Genomic DNA, 18,483 nt, shown 5'->3' on the forward strand with positions numbered 1-18,483 from the left:
GGAATCGGCTGTCAGACACTGGAGCAGAAAGATGGGTGTGTCTCAGTGCGGAAAATGGGGATATATATTAACCCTTTAGCCTTTGAAGTGGCTGAGTGGCCTCTGGTTCACAGGCTAGTGGTCACCTCAGGCAGCCCCCAGACTGCTCTTTCTGCTTCCTTGACGTGACAGTACATGTCATTTTCTATGTGTACAATGACGAGTTTGAGAGGTTCTGCCCACAAAATATCATAGAATATTCACAGAAGCAACCCAAAGGCCAGTAACAGGCAAATGAACAACTTAGTATATTGTGATGTAGTCTTTCAATGGAATACTATACAGCCTTGAAGATCTACTAACCGGAGCTATGCACGTTACTATGGATGAATTTCAAAGCACAGCATAGAAGAAAAAAGCAACTCAAATGACCCTTAAAATAGGATTCTATTTACATAGCTTAAAAATGTGTTCAAAACTTAAAATATTGCTTACAGATGTGTGTGTGTATACATATATACAGCAACGTGATAAGCTTGTGTTTAGAATGGTGGTAACCTTGGAGGGCTTCCCTGGTGGCTCAGAGGTTAAAGTATCTGCCTCCAATGCGGGAGACCCAGGTTCAATCTGTGGGTCGGAAAGATCCCCTGGAGAAGGAAATGGCAACCCACTCCAGTATTCTTGCCTGGATTATCCCATGGACAGAGGAGCCTGATGGGCTACAGTCCACAGGTTCGCAGAGTCAGACACGACTGAGCGACTTCACTTTCAACCTTGGAGGCACGCAGGAAACTGCCAAGGTGTTAGTTGATAATAGTACTGGCCTATGTTTTCAATGTGTTAGGGGCTGTAGCTGCTGTATTAAACTGCAAATATACACATTACAACCTGCTGAACGAGGCAGCGTAAATTACCCCTGTGGGGTTAGCAGTAGCTCCCCCACATCGGAGCTGCCACCCTGGGGAAGTGAGAACCCCTGGGTCCCCTTGATCGAACACGTCCTGTGGGGCCAGACGGCAGCCCAGTGCCCCACAGCTATGTGCCCCATGTCTGGCCACCCTCGGGGTTGTGGCTCACACCTGTGGCCCCGGTGCTGGGCAAGGGGCAGCCCAGATGCGCATCTGCCCACCCAGCGGGCCCAGTGGGAAGACGCTGTCTACACAACCATCTCCTCTCCCCTGAGAAAAATGCCTCTGTCAGGGTATGGTCAAAAAGTTCTTGTTCTTGATATGGCTGCACACAAATAGCTCAGCAGCAGTTTTACAAAATGGAAGATGCTCTTGCACGTGGAATGAACAGTGCAAAAAAAACAAATGAGAATCAAACATCGAGGGGACCTCCCTGGTGATCCAGTGGTTGATTTTGTGCTTTCAATGCAGGGGGCATGGGTTGGTTCAATCCCTGTTTGGGGAACTAAAAACCCACATGGTGTGTGGTGCATGAAAAGAAAAAAAAAGTAAAACACATACACACATTATTGGGCTGGAATCAGCTCCCACCCACCCTCAGATCAGGTAGGTTTTATCAGCGTGTTGTCTGGGAAACTTCCACTGTCTCATGGTCTGGCCATCTGTCAGTGAGCTGCTGTGGAGGTAGGAAGACCTGTCTTCCCTCCCGTAGGGCTTGGCAGAAAAGAACCCAGACCCGGGGTTAGAAGACAGGAGGGCTGTCCCAGCTTGGCTGCCACTGCGAGATCACAAGATGGCTGTTTCTAATGGGTGTCCTTGGCACTCTGGAGCTGGTAGGGTCTAGTCTTGAAGGGGTCCATGTGATGACAGTCTAGCAGGATCACCCCAAGGAAGGAGGCCTGAAGCAGAGTGGCAAGGGCCAACTTCTGCTGCAGGGGAATTGGCCAGGTCACTTTCACTCTGGGACACGCTGCCCCTTCGCAACGCCTCGACGGATGGGCTCAGCCTCATGTCAGCTCCTCGGGCCACTGTTCAGGTTCTTTATGGAGGAGCAGGGAGGCATGGGGGTCGTCACTAAGCTGAGACCAGGGAAACGTGAGTTTGAAGTGGTGTGCCAGGGTTCTCAGGGGGCGCTCAGGGGGCAGCCCCTGGCATCTTGGGCTGTGGGGTCGGGGGCTGTCCTGTGTCTTGCAGGACGCGCGGCACTTCAGACCTCCTCCTTTCTACAGACGTGGACCAGTGTTGCCAAACATCATGATGCCAAGAGCCACCTGAGTGCTTTTCTAGAGCCGCTCAGGGTGAAACACGGGTTTCAGAACTGCTGGAGCTGAAGTGGCCCAGCTGAGTTCTCCAGCAGGCAAGTCCTTATGCAGCGCTCATGTTTGGTTTCAGCTTTATTAAAAGAGCTGCACCCACTTACAGCCCAGCTATGCCCTCTGGTAAGGCTGGGGTGGGCGGTCCTAAACTGAGTAACACGTGGAGAACACCTTGGGTAAGCAATTCTGGTGAACCAACCTAGAACCATCGAGTGCAAGGATGGTTCACCTAGGAGTATGGAGTCTTGCAACCCGGTCTGGCTTCTTATCCTTAACTAACTTTAAGACAGATCACTAGAATTTTGAGCTTTGGTTAAATTCAAACATATCATGTTCCTTGTCTCTGAAGCCCCTTCCAGATATAACACTAATTCTACTGAGAGAGGCCATCGCCAACTCAAGTCTGAATGTGAAAATGGAATAAATAAGACCAATTATTTAAAGAGATGAAACAGCTTTCACAGGGAGACATTTTAAAATAGGGGAAAAAAAAGGAAAAAAAAAATCTTAACACTCAAGTTTTGGGAAACATTTTATAATTTATATATAAAATCTCAGTAAGAAACAATGTAAAATGACAGAAATATCCACCTTACATTAAGAGTCAAAAAAAAATTCACACACACTGAATGTAAATTTTAATTATAAAACAAGAATATGAACAAAACATTTTAAAATAATCTCAATTATTTGGCAACTCACCACATCATTGCTAGAGACAAATTTGATCTTAAGAAAAGTTTAATTTTATGAAAAACTTAAGTTGGACAGTTTGCTCATATGGGAGTTAAAACATGTTTAAAAAAGAATCTGGCAATAAAGCCAGGTTCTACCTTGAAATAATTGTGTATAAAACAACATATAATCCTGAAACTCAACAGACAGGGGTGACCTAATCTTCAATGCATTACTCTTCGCTGAAAAAGACACTGTGGGAAGGATGTGGGGTAGCACAGAGAGACATGGGTACCGACGGGGTTTCTGCTGCAGGTGATGGACCCAGAACCCCTGACGCCAGAGGGGCTGGTAGTAAAGTCACAGATGTGAGCATCACCTACAAACAAGTTACATTCTTAAAAAACAGAGTCACAACTGTGACAGGAAAAGCAATGGAAACCCTTTCTTGAGCTAACCTACTTTACTCGGGTACATGCGAGAAGCGTCTGTATTTCCTGCCAGATGAGATTCAGATATTTACGGGGGTGGCAGAGTCCTAGAACATCTCTACTGATGACTGCATAGCATTTAAAACCCCCCTTTTTATTAAAAAAACAATAATAATAAAATAAAACAAACAGATATATAGTAAAGTTCACAGATAAGTTTTCTCTGTAAAATAAATAAAGTGTTCATTGATTAGCATCATACATAGAGTAAAATACAACCTATTTTTACATGTTTATATACTGTACACAGATTACCAGTGGGCAGCCTGGTGTCTGATGGGCTGGAAGGGTTTACATGAGTGACATGTCACATCGGGAAATCCCAATTTCGAATGTTAAAATATACAACTACTTTGTTTTGAGTTCAGATACAAAGTAAACTTATTTTCCTTTATCTGAAATTAATGTACATAATACCTCTATGAACAATAGTTTATAAAGCTGTTCAGAACGTAACAAGAAAAAGCTTGCACCTAGGTACTTGGCACACATGCACGGCCTTCCCCCGGTTAAACGCTGCGGCCCATGGCCCTGAGGTGTGTCCCTCTTCTCGGCCCGGTGGCCCCGGCAGACCGGCTGGGGTGGCCGCGGTCCTGTTACCGCTTTGCCTTCTTCACTGGGGTCTCCTCCACCCTCTGCTGGCCTCTGGTGCGTGCCCCGGGGGGGCTGGCTTCTCTCTTGCGCTTGGCAGAAGGGGAGAGCTGTGCCTTCCATCTGCAGGAAACAGAGGTCAAGGCTGTGATTAAGACTCGACGAAAAGGACCTGCTCCAAATAATTTGGGAATTCTTCAAACACTGGAAGGTTTTTGAACTTGAGAGCCAAGAAGAGGAAAGCTGGATAAGGGCTACATGGGAAGAGGGGACCCTGGAAGAGCCTGTGCTGACTGGCTGTCTGCCGACAGCCTCACTCCTAACAGGCCATGAGGAGGAGTCAGGAAGCCCCAGCTGAGGTTCTGGGTGAGTGTTGACCTTGGTCAAGTCCACTTTCTTCTCGAGCACCTAGTGCTGGTATCTATACAGTAGAGACATCAACAACCAGTCCTGCGTTGAAACAATCATGAACACAGCGGGATGGCATGATCTGAGCACATGCACACCCGCGCTCACAGGATGCTCCCAGAAAGCTGGCAGTCTTGGAGAGGGCATGGGAACTGGAGAAGAGCTCCCCATCCAGTCTCCCGGCCAGCAGCCCAGCCCAGCCCTGCTCTCCGTCCTGCCTGCAGAATGACTTGTCGGAAATGTCAAGTTAATCACATCCATGTCATCATCTTGTTTATCTCCATCCTCAGGCTCTCTGATGCCTTCAGCGTAGGACCATCCGGAGCCCAACAGAGGCCCTTACCACCTGCCTGGGATACCGTCTCGGACTGCAGCCCTAACACAGCAGCCTCGTTCCCTAACACGCACTGTTCTTTCACACTGTCTACTTGGGCAGGTAATTTTTTTTGGCTTCCCTGTGACTCAGAGGTAAAGAATCCGCCTGCAGTGCAGAAGACACAGTAGACACAGGTTCGATCCCTGGGTCGGGAAGATCCCCTGAAGAAGGGCATGGCAACCCACTCCAGTATTCCTGCCTGGAGAATCCCCACGGACAGAGGAGCCCGGTGGGCTACATTCCATAAGGTCACAAAGAGTCGGACACGACTGAAGCAATTGAGCACGCACACAATTTTTAAAAATACTCCACACCTTCTATCTGGCAAACTTCATTCTGGAGCCTCAGTTCAAAAACAACTCCTTCTGAGAACAGTTTCTCATCACAGAGCAACCTGCCCTTCGGAAAACCTGCAGGCAGCACTTTCTGTCTCTACCACTGTACTTCTGGTTGTTTGTTTGTCCACTGGGGTTTTTCAAATTGCAGGTTACAGCCTTTATTTTAAAACAAAGTATTAATAGAACACAATAGAAAATACCATTGTTGCCATGTCTATTCAGTTTGGGCATTAAAATTTTGTTTCAGTGACAGAGGCAGTATTGCAAAAGACATTCTTCCTATGAGCCACCTGCTGTCAAGGGAGTTTGAAAACCAGCTACACACACATCCCCCCAGTTAAGACAGGATGTTTCTCCAGGGCAGCTGCAGAGGTTATTCATTTTCCTTTCTCCAAGGCCTAGTACAAAGCCCAATCTGTGTATTCAAGCAATAAATGTTATACCAAAGAATGAAGATGCTTGGATAACTGAAAGGACAGGAGATGGAGAAATGGGCCGTCACTGATGTGAAGACCTGTCTACTTGCTGCTCCTTTGACAGCAGAGGTAAATACGCTCAGACTGACTCAGATAAAGCTGAGTCAGGTACTATTGTATACGATGCAGTTTTAGCGTAACATTACCTACTCATGTGTTGAGAACAGCTAACAAGCAGTTGCTTGTCAATATCCCATTGCAAGCCACGTCCAGGGAGAGCCACCAGCCAGAGTGACCAGCTGTTTACCCAGGAGTGGGTGTGTTGCCAGCATAGTGCTGACGCCATGCAGCGGAGAACAGAAGCTTGGCGCAGCGGCTTCTGCCCATGGGCATGAGCTCGGCCCTCTCTTCCCGCCCAGGGGGTGTGGCCTGTGCCCAGTGGCCCTGGCAGCACCTGGGAGCTCACCAGCAATGCAGACTCTCAGGTCTTGCCCCAACACTACAGAAGTGGAGCCTGGGTCTCAGCACATTTGAGTTTGAGAAATAACGAACCAGACCTTTGTGAGAGTCTTCTCAAATACACAATAAAGATAAATACTATGTTTTACTTACTGAGGAATAATGGGAGAGAATCCACGTGAAAGGTGCCTGGCATTCCAGTTTGCTTCCCTTTCTGTCATGGGGGAATAATAGTGCGCATGCGTGCACACACACACACACATATGCTGTGAAGACCTAATGTGATTCAAGATACCTAAATGGCCTTTGTATACTGGGAAGTCTTATTTTTTGATGCTATCATGTACAGAAGGTAAGTCAAGTCCCTGACCTCAAGGAAGAAGCTCACAGACCAGGGAGGAAGACAAAACGAAAACCCCCGAAGCAACGTCACATGCCACTGCCCACCGCACAGGCTGGGCCAGAAGGGCAGAGGACAGGGATGCGGCCGGGCGGAAGCAGGCAGGGGGTGTGTGTGCAGGATGGAGGACCTGGTGATGGGGGGCTGGTGGTGAGGGTGCTCCTCAAGGAAGAACTGGCACCACCTGCAGGATGCGGGAAGGTGACTCGGGCGGCATGAAGGTGCCTGCTGGCGCACGGCTGTGCCTCAGGCGGGCGCCCTCCTGCGACCCCATCACCTCTCCAGTGCTCTGTGAAAAAGAGAGCCGGCTCTGGGCTGTGACCCGCCCGGCCACGCTGCACTGCTTTAACCCAGCACCCCGCGCTGTGCCCACTTGAGCAGAAACAAGCTGTGCCTTTGGTCCTGGGGGGCAGGAGCTGATGGCAAGGAGCACAGGATAAAGCCAGTGCAGGAGTGCTGTGAGGCAGGGAGGACTGGCGGCGCCACTGAGACTCCCTCTGGGAGTCCTTCCCGCTCTGTCTAGGGTAGGTTTCCACTTGGGAAGCCGAGGACCCCCACAGACAGCTGTGTGGCGAGCCAAGACTTAAAGAAACTTAGGGAGAAAGTATCAGTGCACCACAAAAAGCTGCAGGGGGTTAAAGATGACTTGAAGTGTCAGCAGGGACCTTCCTTCCTAAGAGGGGAAAATTTACTAACTTCTTCACTGGCAGATGCTTCTTCTTTTGCTAACTTTTGGTGATATCTAGTAGAAGCTATTCCTGGGCTCCCAAGTTTGGATGCTGTGCATGTAGACAGCTCTCCACGCTGCCTTCTGAAACACGACAGAAACCCTGGGCGATGGCAGCACTGAACGCCCCAGTCCCTGAGACTAGAAAGCGCAAGGCTCCTCGTGGGCAGGGCAGAGGTGGGGATGAAAAGCAGGAAAATGCCTGGTTCTGTGGGTCTTGGCTGATGAGCAGAACTTCATGTCACACAAGACTACCTGCTTCCCTGACTCCGGCTTTGCTTTCACTGTGTGGGATACTTGACCATGATTGAGAGAAAGATGAACCCGTGATAAACAGAAAACATACTGGCTGATGAAGCGAGATCCCACAGTGCTCGCCAGAGTAGAAGGCGGGCCAAGATGGACGGGAGCACAGTGTGAAGGCCCGGGGATCGGGTCTCAGCAGCGGGGCCCGCACAGGCAGCAGGTGAGAGAAGGTGTGCCTCATGGGGACAAGGGACGCGCTGAGCTGGTGCGCAGCCCAGGCTGAGGGAGCCCAGCCAGCTGGATGCAGGCTGAGCTTGGTCTCTAGGAAACAAGGCGGACCGTCCTCTTCTGGATCCGTCAGCGCACACCTGGAGTCAACATTTGCTTCGTAAGGAGAATAATCAATAGATAAACTGATGAGAACAAACAGGATGAGGAGGCGCCCAGTGCAAGAGAAGACCTGGAAGCTGCCCTCCGGTGTTTAAGCCGAAGTGGTACAGGAGGCTCTGAGAGCAGAAGCTATGCGGAGGCCAGTGCCCATTGCACACGGAAGAAAATCTTTCCCACCCAAGGTAACGCGCAGAAGCAGAAAGACTCTTCCAGAGTGGCTGGGCACTGTGATCGAGACCCACAGAGACCCCAGGCGAGCCTGAGGACCTGGGAGACGACACAGGCGCCAGAGCCTAGAGCCAAAGCACCGGCGCGGAGGTGTCTAGAGGGAGGGGCCGCGTGGAGACCACAGGCTGCCGCAGTGCCGAGGAGAAGCACCGGTGATCCGCGTGATCCCAGAACCGAAACATAGTGCACTGTGGAAGAATGGATTTGGGAAGGCACACATCTCAGCTGCTGCAGACGCTCACTCGAGGCTGCCTCGGCGGCCCGCAGCGCGTCCTGCGTTGGGCCCCACTCCACTGGGTGATCTCCCGTGACGCACAGAGGGCGCGGCGGCGCTGGGGGTCTGCATCCAGACGCGCACCCACCCTCTCGGTGCACGGTGAGGTGCACCGCTCAGTCAGCAGGTATCCTGGTTTTGTGATTTCTAGTTATCCGAGCTGCCCCGCCTGGAAAACCTTACCTTTAGCCCTGTGAGCTCCTAACATCTTTTGGCTCTAAAAATCTCACCAGGGCACAGATAGCTAATGATGTCCAAGTTTAGAGAAATTAGAAATAGGCTGATTTTAAGTCTTTACATAAACACATCAGTGTCAATGTATGGCAAAACCACTACAATAAAGTAATTAGCCTTCAATTAAAATAAATAAATTTTTTAAAAGGTAGGCATCTCAGTGGGTCATCCCCATGCACCAACCCCAAGCATGCTGTATCCTGCGTCAGACATAGACTGGCGATTCAATTCTGACATGATAGTATACATGATAGAATGCCACTGAGATGTTATGGGGAGGGAGGTGGGAGGGGGGTTCATGTTTGGGAACACATGTAAGAATTAAAGATTTTAAAATTAAAAAAAAAAAGAAAAATAAAAAAATAAAAAAGTGATATCAAAAAAATAAATAAATAAATAAATAAAATGATCCAAACCTTCAACAAAAAATAAAAATAAAAAAAATAAAAAAATAAAAAAGGTAGGCAAATAAATAAACACATCAGAACTACTGTACTACAGTGACAGATATTAATAAATGATACTCTTGAAATCACTATTCCTCAACTTTCTAATCTTGGATAATGAAATTATAGAAGAGGGTACTAAGATTAACAGCTTGTGAATCACATTAAAAATGGAAAATATTCACGCTTCAGAAGTTATAAAACTGTAAAGTGATAAAACATTTCTCAGAATGTGCTGTGGGAAAGGTGCGCTGATTGATGCTACCAGGTATAACGACACGGGGAGAGGGGGTGGCAAAGTGGATTGACAAAGCTGGACAGGTTTCCCTCCTCAGGACCACGCCAAGTGCATTATAGCGGACACTGTGGCTCAGAAGGAGGGGGAACTCACGGGCACTCCCCAGGCTCACTGAGCCCGGCCTTCTTTTCTCCAGAGGCTTCCGGTTACGTGAGGGCGTAGGACGTCCCCAGCCGTGTGCGTGGAGAATGGGGGACTCAGGTGGTCTCCTGTGATGGACCTGTGACGCGGCACTGGGAGGGGCACCAACGATGGGGACGGGGCTGAGCCTTCTCCCTCACAGCCGCTAAGGACGCTGCGCACGCGGATCATGCTGTACGCGTCCGTTTCCACCGACCGTGCTCAGCATGGCCTCTGAGATCTAATTGTACTTGATAAGTATTCATAAAGGAACTGAATAGTTTCCACCAAACAGGCATCGAAGCCTGGCAACGATTCTAAAGGGCTCCTGGAAAATGGTTTCAGAGGGAAAACGGGTTTCCCCGGGGGAAACTGAGATGTCAGAGGGCTGGGAGCACGTGCTCTCTCTGTGCTGGGGCTTGTGTTTTATGCAAGGAGAGGGCTCACTCTGTGGCATGAGTGAGGCAAAGAGATGGAGCCCTCGCTGTGGTCTGACGGAGAGCAGGGGAAGGTTCTGGAAGCTCCCCGCGGCCCCATTACCTCTGAGCCTCTGATCTGGTGCTGGACCTTGTGGTGGCTCCCGACGGCTCCTCGTCCTCGTCTTCGTCCTCCTCCTCCTCAGACTCCTGGTCTTTCTTGTCCTCAGTCGCTTCAGAAACTGATTTCTGACGTTTGCGCTCTGGCTCTGAGGATTCTGTTCAGACAGAAGGGAAACATCTGGACTGTACAATTCCCAAAGACACTTCCAGAGGACAGAGTCGCAGAGTTTAGAACAAAGGATATTAGGGACTTGGAGGCAGAAGAAGTGGTTTTCCACTTCCTTTTTGTTTCAGCACTTGCAATTCACAACTGTTTAACTTAATCTCAAACACATTTGGGATAGTTTACTTAGGCGGTTCACAGCCAGCATTTGCGAAAAATTCACATGTGCTCAGAAAAGCATCTGGAATGTGCCATTTCTGACACAGGATTACAGCCATTTCACACACATTTATGTAGCATTAATACTAGCTGGACCCCACTGGATTTTTCCTCATCCAAAGAAAAAGTCTTAAAAAGGTGACTCTGACATGATAAGACCTTGCCAGTAACATACCAGCATCATCTGACAGAGTGAGCGAACGCTTGGGCTTTCTTCCTCTCCGGCGCACACTTGCCACAGATTTTTCTTCACTATCATCCTAGAAGAAATAAAGTTAAAGTGGAAAGGGTGGTCACTTGAGCATTTACTAAGTTTTATTTCTAAAAGACATGCCTTGATCATAAAATTAACACTTACGTTGCTTCCACTTCGTTCTTGAAGGTTAGGGGTTTCTTTATTGGCTTCATCTTTAAGAAAAGAAGGATTTCTACATTAATATTTTATTAGTGTCAAATTAAACTTCAACAGTTTGTTGTCTGTGAATGTACCTAATTAGTGCTAATTACGGTATCATTACACAATTCATCATTGCTTTCCTGTATCAGCCAAACAAAGATTGAGATGGAATACCTGAGCAGAGAACACATCAGAATGAAAGTCAGGACACCAGAGTCTGCATCTCAGACCTGGCATGCCTGCCATGAATAAGCTATGTGATTTGGGCCAATCACTTACATTCCTAGAGCCTTGGTTTCTTATCAGTGAGAAGGAGTTGGGTTAGAACGCCCTCATGGTCTCTCTCTTTCAGCTCAAATATCTGACTCTGGAAAGGCAGGAGGAAGAGGGTGTCTAGGGAGCCCCCGACACAGGAACTGCAGCTCAGGGTCACAGACTTCACTCAGTCGTAACACAGCTCTCTAAATAGTTTTCCAGAGTCATGTACGGATGTAAGGTGGACCATTAAGAAGGCTGAGTGCCAAAGAATTGATCTTTTGAATTGTGGTGTTGGAGAAGACTCTTGAGAGAACCTTGGACTGCAAGGAAATCCAACCAGTTAATCCTAAAAGAAAGCAACCCTGAATATTCATTAGAAGGACTGATGCTGAAGCTGAAACTCCAATACTTTGGCCACCTGATGGGAAGAGCTGACTCATTTGAAAAGACCCTGATGCTGGGAAAGATTGAGGGCAGGAGGAGAAGGGGACCAGAGGATGAGACAGTTGGATGGTATCACTAACTCAATGGACATGAACTTGAATCAACTCTGGGAGATAGTGAAGGACAGGGAAGCTTGGAGTGCTGCAGTACATGGGGTTGCAAAGCGTCAGACATGACTTAGGGACTGAACAACAACAAATAGTATAAGCACCATTTGACAGGGAGGAAAATGAGGCTTGAGCAACTTGGTTAAGTACTTTGTTCAGAGTTCCATAACCAGTACATGGGGTGGGAACTGGATTCTTAGCACTCCATATACTTCCATGATGGGATCTAGAAAAGTATACTGGATAAGTCTATTTTAGGTTGTGTATACCTATTTTTTATGTATTTGTTTCCTGTAGACGTTACCATTTTCTGAGAATGTATCTGGTAAGAAAAGTGAAATTTACTTCACTGCACTGTTAGAAGCCAAAATTATGAACATGTTGATTAGACGACTCAACACCCAGAGGTGAACTTATCAGTAATGAAGACTGTATAGGTGCCCTTTCTGAAAGTTCACTATACGAACGATGCCTGCGTTAAAAACCAAGAAAAAGGCCCACAAAGAAGAATCTAGTCTTAAACTGGTCATCGTTACCCAGATTCAGAAAACTACTGCTGAACAACACATTAAAACATAATTATGCAGCTTAAAATAGAATCTTTAAAGGGCATTTAAGTTATGGAGATTTCTCCTTGTGTGAATTTAAACATACAATTATGGATAAAAAAATGGTTAAAAACAGAACATTCTTTTTTTTTTGTTAAAAAGAAAACCTTAACTTTCAAAGAGATAAGAAAAAGTAAACTATGATCATAAGATCCCACACATAGTTAAATGTGGAAAAATTCTCACATACACATTTGCTGTTATCTTGCTGATCAGAATATATATTTCATGATATCACCATGCTATTTATTTGATCCAAAATAGCTGTAATATTCTTTTTTTTTTTTCTTAATCAACACTTAAAGCCCACCAATGGCTCTTTTTGCTTGTATGTAAAAAGAAAAATTTAAACCATGAAATTAAAATATACACATGGTAAAAATTCTGGAAAATGCAGGCACTAGTGAAAATATGAAATCTTCCTATTATCTCACCCAGGTGGCTCAGAAGGTAAAGAATCCTCCTGCAATGTGGGAGACCTGGGTTCAATCCCTGGATTGGGAAGATCCCCTGGAGGAAGGCCTGGCAACCCACTCCAGTATTCTTGCCTGGAGAATCCCTATGGACAGAGGAGCCTGGCAGGCTATAGTTCATGGGATCACAAACAGTCAGACACGACTGAGCGACTAAGGACAGCACAGAACTAATCATTATCAACATTTTGGGAATATTTTTTTCTCCTTGGACTGAAGACAAAAATACCTCATCAAAACAATTTTATCTCTTGCAGCCTAGCTCTGTAAGCAGTACCAGCTGCTTTTGCTGAAAACAACAGGCTCTTGGGCTGAAATCTTATCTTCCTGATAAGAGCTCTCAGTCCCCAGGTTCATCTGTTTTTCCCTTAAACAAGTCCAAGTCTGGACGTGGCCATGCTGCCCCCCTCCTCTTTGAGGTTTCCTGGACTGACAAAGACAAGAACGACTCAGATCACGGGAAAAACCAGCTACTAGAATCTCTCACGGCTACAAGGGCAGCTGCTTTTACCAAGGAAGCCACTTACTTCATTGAGAAACAAGGACATCCTAAACCCTCTGCAGCCTGCGGTTCCCCCCGGGCCGCCCCCCTTCCTTAGATCACACACACAGCAATGCTTTCAGGTACACACCTGTTTGCATGACTTTCAGCTTGCTGCCAGGTGGAGATTGTTCTACCTAAGTTTGAACAAGGAGAAAAAAGAGAAGTCACTGGTTTGTGATCATCACACAGGAAGTCAATCAACAATGTGAAGAAGGTTCAGGACCTCTGTTTATTATGTAGGCAGAATATCTGTAACCCACTTCCTGAAATGGATTAAATAGACCCAGCAAATATGGATGGCTATGAATCTGAACTCACGGGTCTTCCCACAAGGATCAGGGCTGCAACATGCCTCCTCCCCAGTCGTGCTACTGCGGCTATGAGCACTGGAGGCGACAGAGGCCTGCAGGTAACACCCCCTAAACTGGCAAGCCACCTTCTGTGTGCTGGTAAAGGCACTCACACTTTTACACGTGGCTCTTTGGTTTAGCTGTCTTGGATGAATTCTAGTGAGATAATGATTTCTTCGTATCCAAGGAAATGGGAATCTGGAGAGGGTCATGTGACTGGCCCCATGTCACAGCATCTGGGAGCAAGCCATCAGTGAAGACATATCTGTTCTGTTAATAGTGCAATCACTGAAACTCATGCAATGAAGTCTTGGTGCAATGATTTTGTTGGGTACACACTTCAGGGTCAAAGATAAAGAACGGTAAAAAAGATCAAGTCTTACTACAGACTTTCCTGCACTGAAACTAGTGTCCATTCTAATAAAAAAGGAGCTCCATTGAAAGTAGTAAGACACACACTTTGGAGGGTTCCATAAAGAAGCTGTTATCTAAAAATCATATAAAACAGCTATTTTCTATGTTTTAATCAAGGATGACAAGATAAGTCCCTAGATAATTTTTATACAGCCGATCAGACAGGTGAGGATAGAGTCAAACTAAATTACAATGAATATAATTATGTTTATATGATGTTACTAGTAATTAAAATATTATCTGAATGGTTATTTGAGGTTTTATTTTAAAAAGTTTCTTTAAAACTTTTCAAATACTTAAAAAAAAAAAAAGGCTATTTGAAAATGCTAATATTGCAGAGTACTCTTTCAGGTCTAGAACAGCCATTTGAAGAGTTCTCATCTTTCGCAATTACTTACCGTGACAAGGCCAGCATCTGTTTTGCAGTCATCTTCTGAAAAACAGGAAATAAAAATCCCACTTAGAAAATCCAGTTTGAAAATATCGTGTGTGTGAACTGAAAGCACACCAAATACCTACTTGTTTTTAATGTTTCTACAGGGTGTTTACGAGGTCTTCCTCTTTTCCTTTTAATAATTACTGGTTGATCTTCCTAAGGGGGAAAGGGAAAAAAAAAAAGGGAATAAAAAAGTTCTATCATCTATTACACAAATAGGTTGCTTTCTCAGAATGGAATTTAGAGTTCCCTCCCTAAAGGGTTCAAATCCCAGCTTTGTCTCTTAAGAAAACACGTGACCTGGGGCTCAGTGGTTCATTTTTCTCAGTGCAGTCGGTTTGAATTCACGGAGCCCCGAGGACTATGAGGTAATGAGGTAATGGGAGTGCTCAGGGTCAGCTTTTACTTCTGTAATAAATATGCATGTCCACTTCGTGTGGATTTATTCCTGGTTACTTGTGATCAAATGCCATCCCTTACAAAAAATAAAGGAGGCCCGCGAAGACAAACATAACTATTAAAAAGCTGTATCCGGACAGGCAAACTTGGCGATGGCTACCTAGAGGATCTGGCTGGGGCACAGCTTGTCTCCCTTGATTTATGGGCCTGCACCTCAGGTCACGCGACTCTGTGTCCCACTGGGTTGTCTGCAAATCCCAAGGGGCCTGGAGCAGCAGAACTGGAGGTCTGCCTCTCCTGCAGCCTCTCAGGAGTCCCTGACCTCACCCCGTCAGGCTGGGTCCTGGCTGGCCCTCGCAGCCGGCGCTCCGCACAGCCTGCCGCTGCTCCTGTTTCGTCCCGTGGGACCCGAGGGCTTGGCAGCCCCGTTCTCCACGCTGAGCTGGAGCCTGGCTTGGCTGTGCTAAGCTTCCCGGTCAGGAAGGGACACGGACACTGAGGTACAGATCTGGGCTGAACCCATGGGGCTGACAGAAGGAGGTCTCATACAAATGTTGGGAGAAAATGAAGACAGAGGACAGAATACATCAAAATGACACTGATAAAGTGCTCTGCGTGAAATGCTGTCCGCTGCACTAAAAAAAGAGCTACTTCCAAAGCATTTAGGAGCAACTCTGGGTAAGAGCACACTGATGCACTCTGTTTTTAGTACTTGAAAAAACCTGAACAAATAAATACGAAAAACATCTCTACCTGAGATTTTACGGTGTCATCGTCATTCTGCTCTGCCTTTTCACCGGCAGCTTCACTGCTGCTGGATTCATCTGCAGAAAGAGCAGAGCTCGTTCACTGCTGGGGCCACCCTCAGCCTCAGTGCCAGGACGCCCACCAAGGTGACCCAAGTCTTCCGCGTGCACACAGACTCCATTCTCAGGCAGACACACTAAAGTGCATTAGCCAGAGTCTGGTTAACCAAGAAGCAGCACACTTAGTGTAGAACAGGACCTCGATGAAAAACAATCTCCAGGCCCTGTTACACTCAGCACGACACACTGTGCTATATGGAGGGAAGAAAGATCAGCAAACCGCAGTTTCAGCTGGCGAAGCCTGGGGAGAGAGGTGCTAACTGCTTTGAAGGATTAGTCTCTCTCAAAACAGTTTAACTGCAGAGATGTCTTACTCACCTTTTTCTTCCATGGCCCTTGAAGCAGCGCTGTCTGTCTTAGAACTTGCTTTAGATAACTCTTCCAAATCTCCAGAGTTCTCTTCCTATGGAGAAGTTGAACAAGACAAGAAGCTCCCTTCTCATACCCATTTCAATATAATTACTTCAAAAATAATTTCCTAGCCTGTTTGTTGGACATTTTTTTTTAAAAAGTAACTATTTTGCTGCTTGGCAGACTGTACAAAAAGATTCAAATTCTGAAGGCAGAAAAACACAAGATAAGGTTATAAAGCAACAAGGCCGTTATTTTTACCCCTGCAAAATAGAAACTGCTCTTTTTGCTGACCCTGGACTTTTCAAGAGAAACTCCAAAGAAAGAACTTAAAGGACTTTCCAAGAGATATTTTTCTCTTTGCTGGTGGAAGGGAGGGACCAGAAGAAAGGGATAAAGGAGAAGGAGCCAAAGAGAACTTCTGGTGTCCAACTGGGCTGATTTAGATAAATGGTCTATCAATGGTTATATTATCTGCCCTTAGTTGCAAAAAAGTTTTGAGCATGAAATAACCAGTTGTTTATACTACAGTATTAATATAATGTATACACAAAATTATACAAACTAAATTTAAAATCAGAGGACTGTTTTATACATGGAATTTTTAAATACAAATAATTAAGTCAGAATATATTTAAACTTAACATTAAAAACCTTACATGAAGTTAAAAGTGAAGTGAAAGTCGCTCAGTCGTGTCCGACTCTTTGCGACCCCATGGACTGTAGCCCACCAGGCTCCTCCGTCCATGGAATTCTCCAGGCAAGAATACTGAAGTGGGTTGCCATTCCCTTCTCCAAAGGGATCTTCCCAACCCAGGGATTGAACCCAGGTCTCCCGCACTGCAGGCGGGTCCTTTACCATCTGAGCCACCAGGGAAGCCCTACATGAAGTTAAAGAGAAACTTAAAAGCTACCCTTTAATCTGCCTCGCTCCAAATGATAGAGTACTGTCTCGAGATTTTTGTTCTCAATAGGTCAGGGGAAGGAGCGGGCTTTTGAAAACCTGTTTCTTTCCTTGACCATGACCAGTTGAAATTCATGACAATGTATGACTTCACCTCTTCGGTTGTTAAACTTCTTTTACTACTTTTTACTTAGTATATCAGTTACTAGGGGAAAAAACGAGACTATAAACTGGCTTCAGTGGGCTGGAAGTCAGCTGAATATATTTTTGGAAGCTGACTTAATACTTCTGTAACAAGCTGGAAAAAAATAGATTGGGAAAAGAGTGAGAAAGAGAAGATAGAGGCAGACTGGAATAGTCAATAAGTATTGAGTTTCAGGAATGTAAGAATATCTATGAAGAGGAGAAACCTGGCCTAGAACAAAAGACAGGATAAGAACAGAAATAAATATTTGTGAGTTACTTCCCCAAGGCACAAGATGAAAATAAGACCACAGGAAAAAAGGGCAATGAGTGAGGCCTCATCCTGGGACAATCTATGTATTAGGGGCTGGAGGTAAGGTAAAGAGAAGCTTGTGTATTAAAAATTTTAAATCACATGTATCACTGTATTTCACTGTTCTGATACAACTATATCTGTAATAAAGCTTATTATACTTGGGAACAAAGGACCTGAAAGTCTAAAGAAGTCAATAATACCACTGAACAAAAACCTAAGCAATGATTATATCTAAACTGTGATAGTAATACAATCTTGCAGTTTATGATTATAAAGTGTAACATTTTTCTGAGAGAGTCTAAAAACTATACACCTTTTACAATAAATACACAAAATACATATACACAGTGATGTAAACAGGCTATCCCTAAAACTTAAATTTAATATGTGGAAAAAATACCTTTGTATCTTGTGGCTGAGTTCCAGAACACTGCCTCTGTGCTGTTTCTATTTTGGAATCCAGGACATCTGGGGTATCGTCTGTAAATCAGTTTAAACAGAATCACAAAGGAATAAAAGCTAAATGAAAAATGAAATGCACAGTTCTATTTCAAGACAGTTTGAGACTTTTCTTAGGCTTATGATACAGTGAAGCCAAAGTAATCCTAAATGTATTTATAATGTCATGTGACATGAGCACTGAGCACTGGCCTGCTGCTGCTGCTGCTGCTGCTGCTAAGTCGCTTCAGCCGTGTCCGACTCTGTGCGACCCCATAGACGGCAGCCCACCAGGCTCCCCCATCCCTGGGATTCTCCAGGCAAGAACACTGGAGTGGGTTGCCATTTCCTTCTTCAATGCATGAAAGTGAAAAGTGAAAGTGAAGTCGCTCAGTCGTGTCCGACTCTTAGTGATCCCATGGCCTGCAGCCTACCAGGCTCCTCCATCCATGGGATTTTCCAGGCAAGAGTACTGGAGTGGGGTGCCACTGCCTGGGCCTTAGCAAAGCCAAAAAATAAAATATCTACAGATGCTTAAACAACTCCAACAAAACAGGAGGTTCTGTGGAGAGGGCTTAGGGCATAGTTTCTAGACATACTTTTTAACTTCCTGAACAACTTACCATCTAAGTGGTATGGCTTAGTGATGAAGACCATAATCTTGGGAATCAGATTTACTTGGTAGAGAAAAAGTCATAATTTCTCAAAATCTTAATTTCTTTATTTATAAAACGGCAGTATCTGACTCACATAG

At 45.7% G+C, this 18,483-nt stretch overlaps 1 protein-coding gene across 1 annotated transcript in view; it reads right to left on the reverse strand.

Moving 5' to 3' along the window:
• Window positions 1-2,779: 2,779 nt before the first annotated feature.
• BOD1L1 (biorientation of chromosomes in cell division 1 like 1) overlaps window positions 2,780-18,483 on the reverse strand; it is a 55,439-nt gene continuing 39,735 nt past the window's right edge. Inside the window, exons 17-26 of the mRNA XM_068974794.1 lie at window positions 17,692-17,771; window positions 15,856-15,940; window positions 15,425-15,495; window positions 14,356-14,428; window positions 14,235-14,269; window positions 13,161-13,206; window positions 10,600-10,649; window positions 10,417-10,501; window positions 9,861-10,014; window positions 2,780-4,083 (exon numbers count right to left, since the gene is read on the reverse strand). Of these exons, the coding sequence (XP_068830895.1) occupies window positions 3,966-4,083; window positions 9,861-10,014; window positions 10,417-10,501; window positions 10,600-10,649; window positions 13,161-13,206; window positions 14,235-14,269; window positions 14,356-14,428; window positions 15,425-15,495; window positions 15,856-15,940; window positions 17,692-17,771 (797 nt within the window). The 3' untranslated portion in view covers window positions 2,780-3,965. The remainder of the gene's footprint in view (window positions 4,084-9,860; window positions 10,015-10,416; window positions 10,502-10,599; window positions 10,650-13,160; window positions 13,207-14,234; window positions 14,270-14,355; window positions 14,429-15,424; window positions 15,496-15,855; window positions 15,941-17,691; window positions 17,772-18,483) is intronic.

This window comes from Capricornis sumatraensis, chromosome 7 (assembly GCF_032405125.1).
Source record: "Capricornis sumatraensis isolate serow.1 chromosome 7, serow.2, whole genome shotgun sequence".
NCBI classification, from domain to species: Eukaryota; Metazoa; Chordata; class Mammalia; order Artiodactyla; family Bovidae; genus Capricornis; species Capricornis sumatraensis.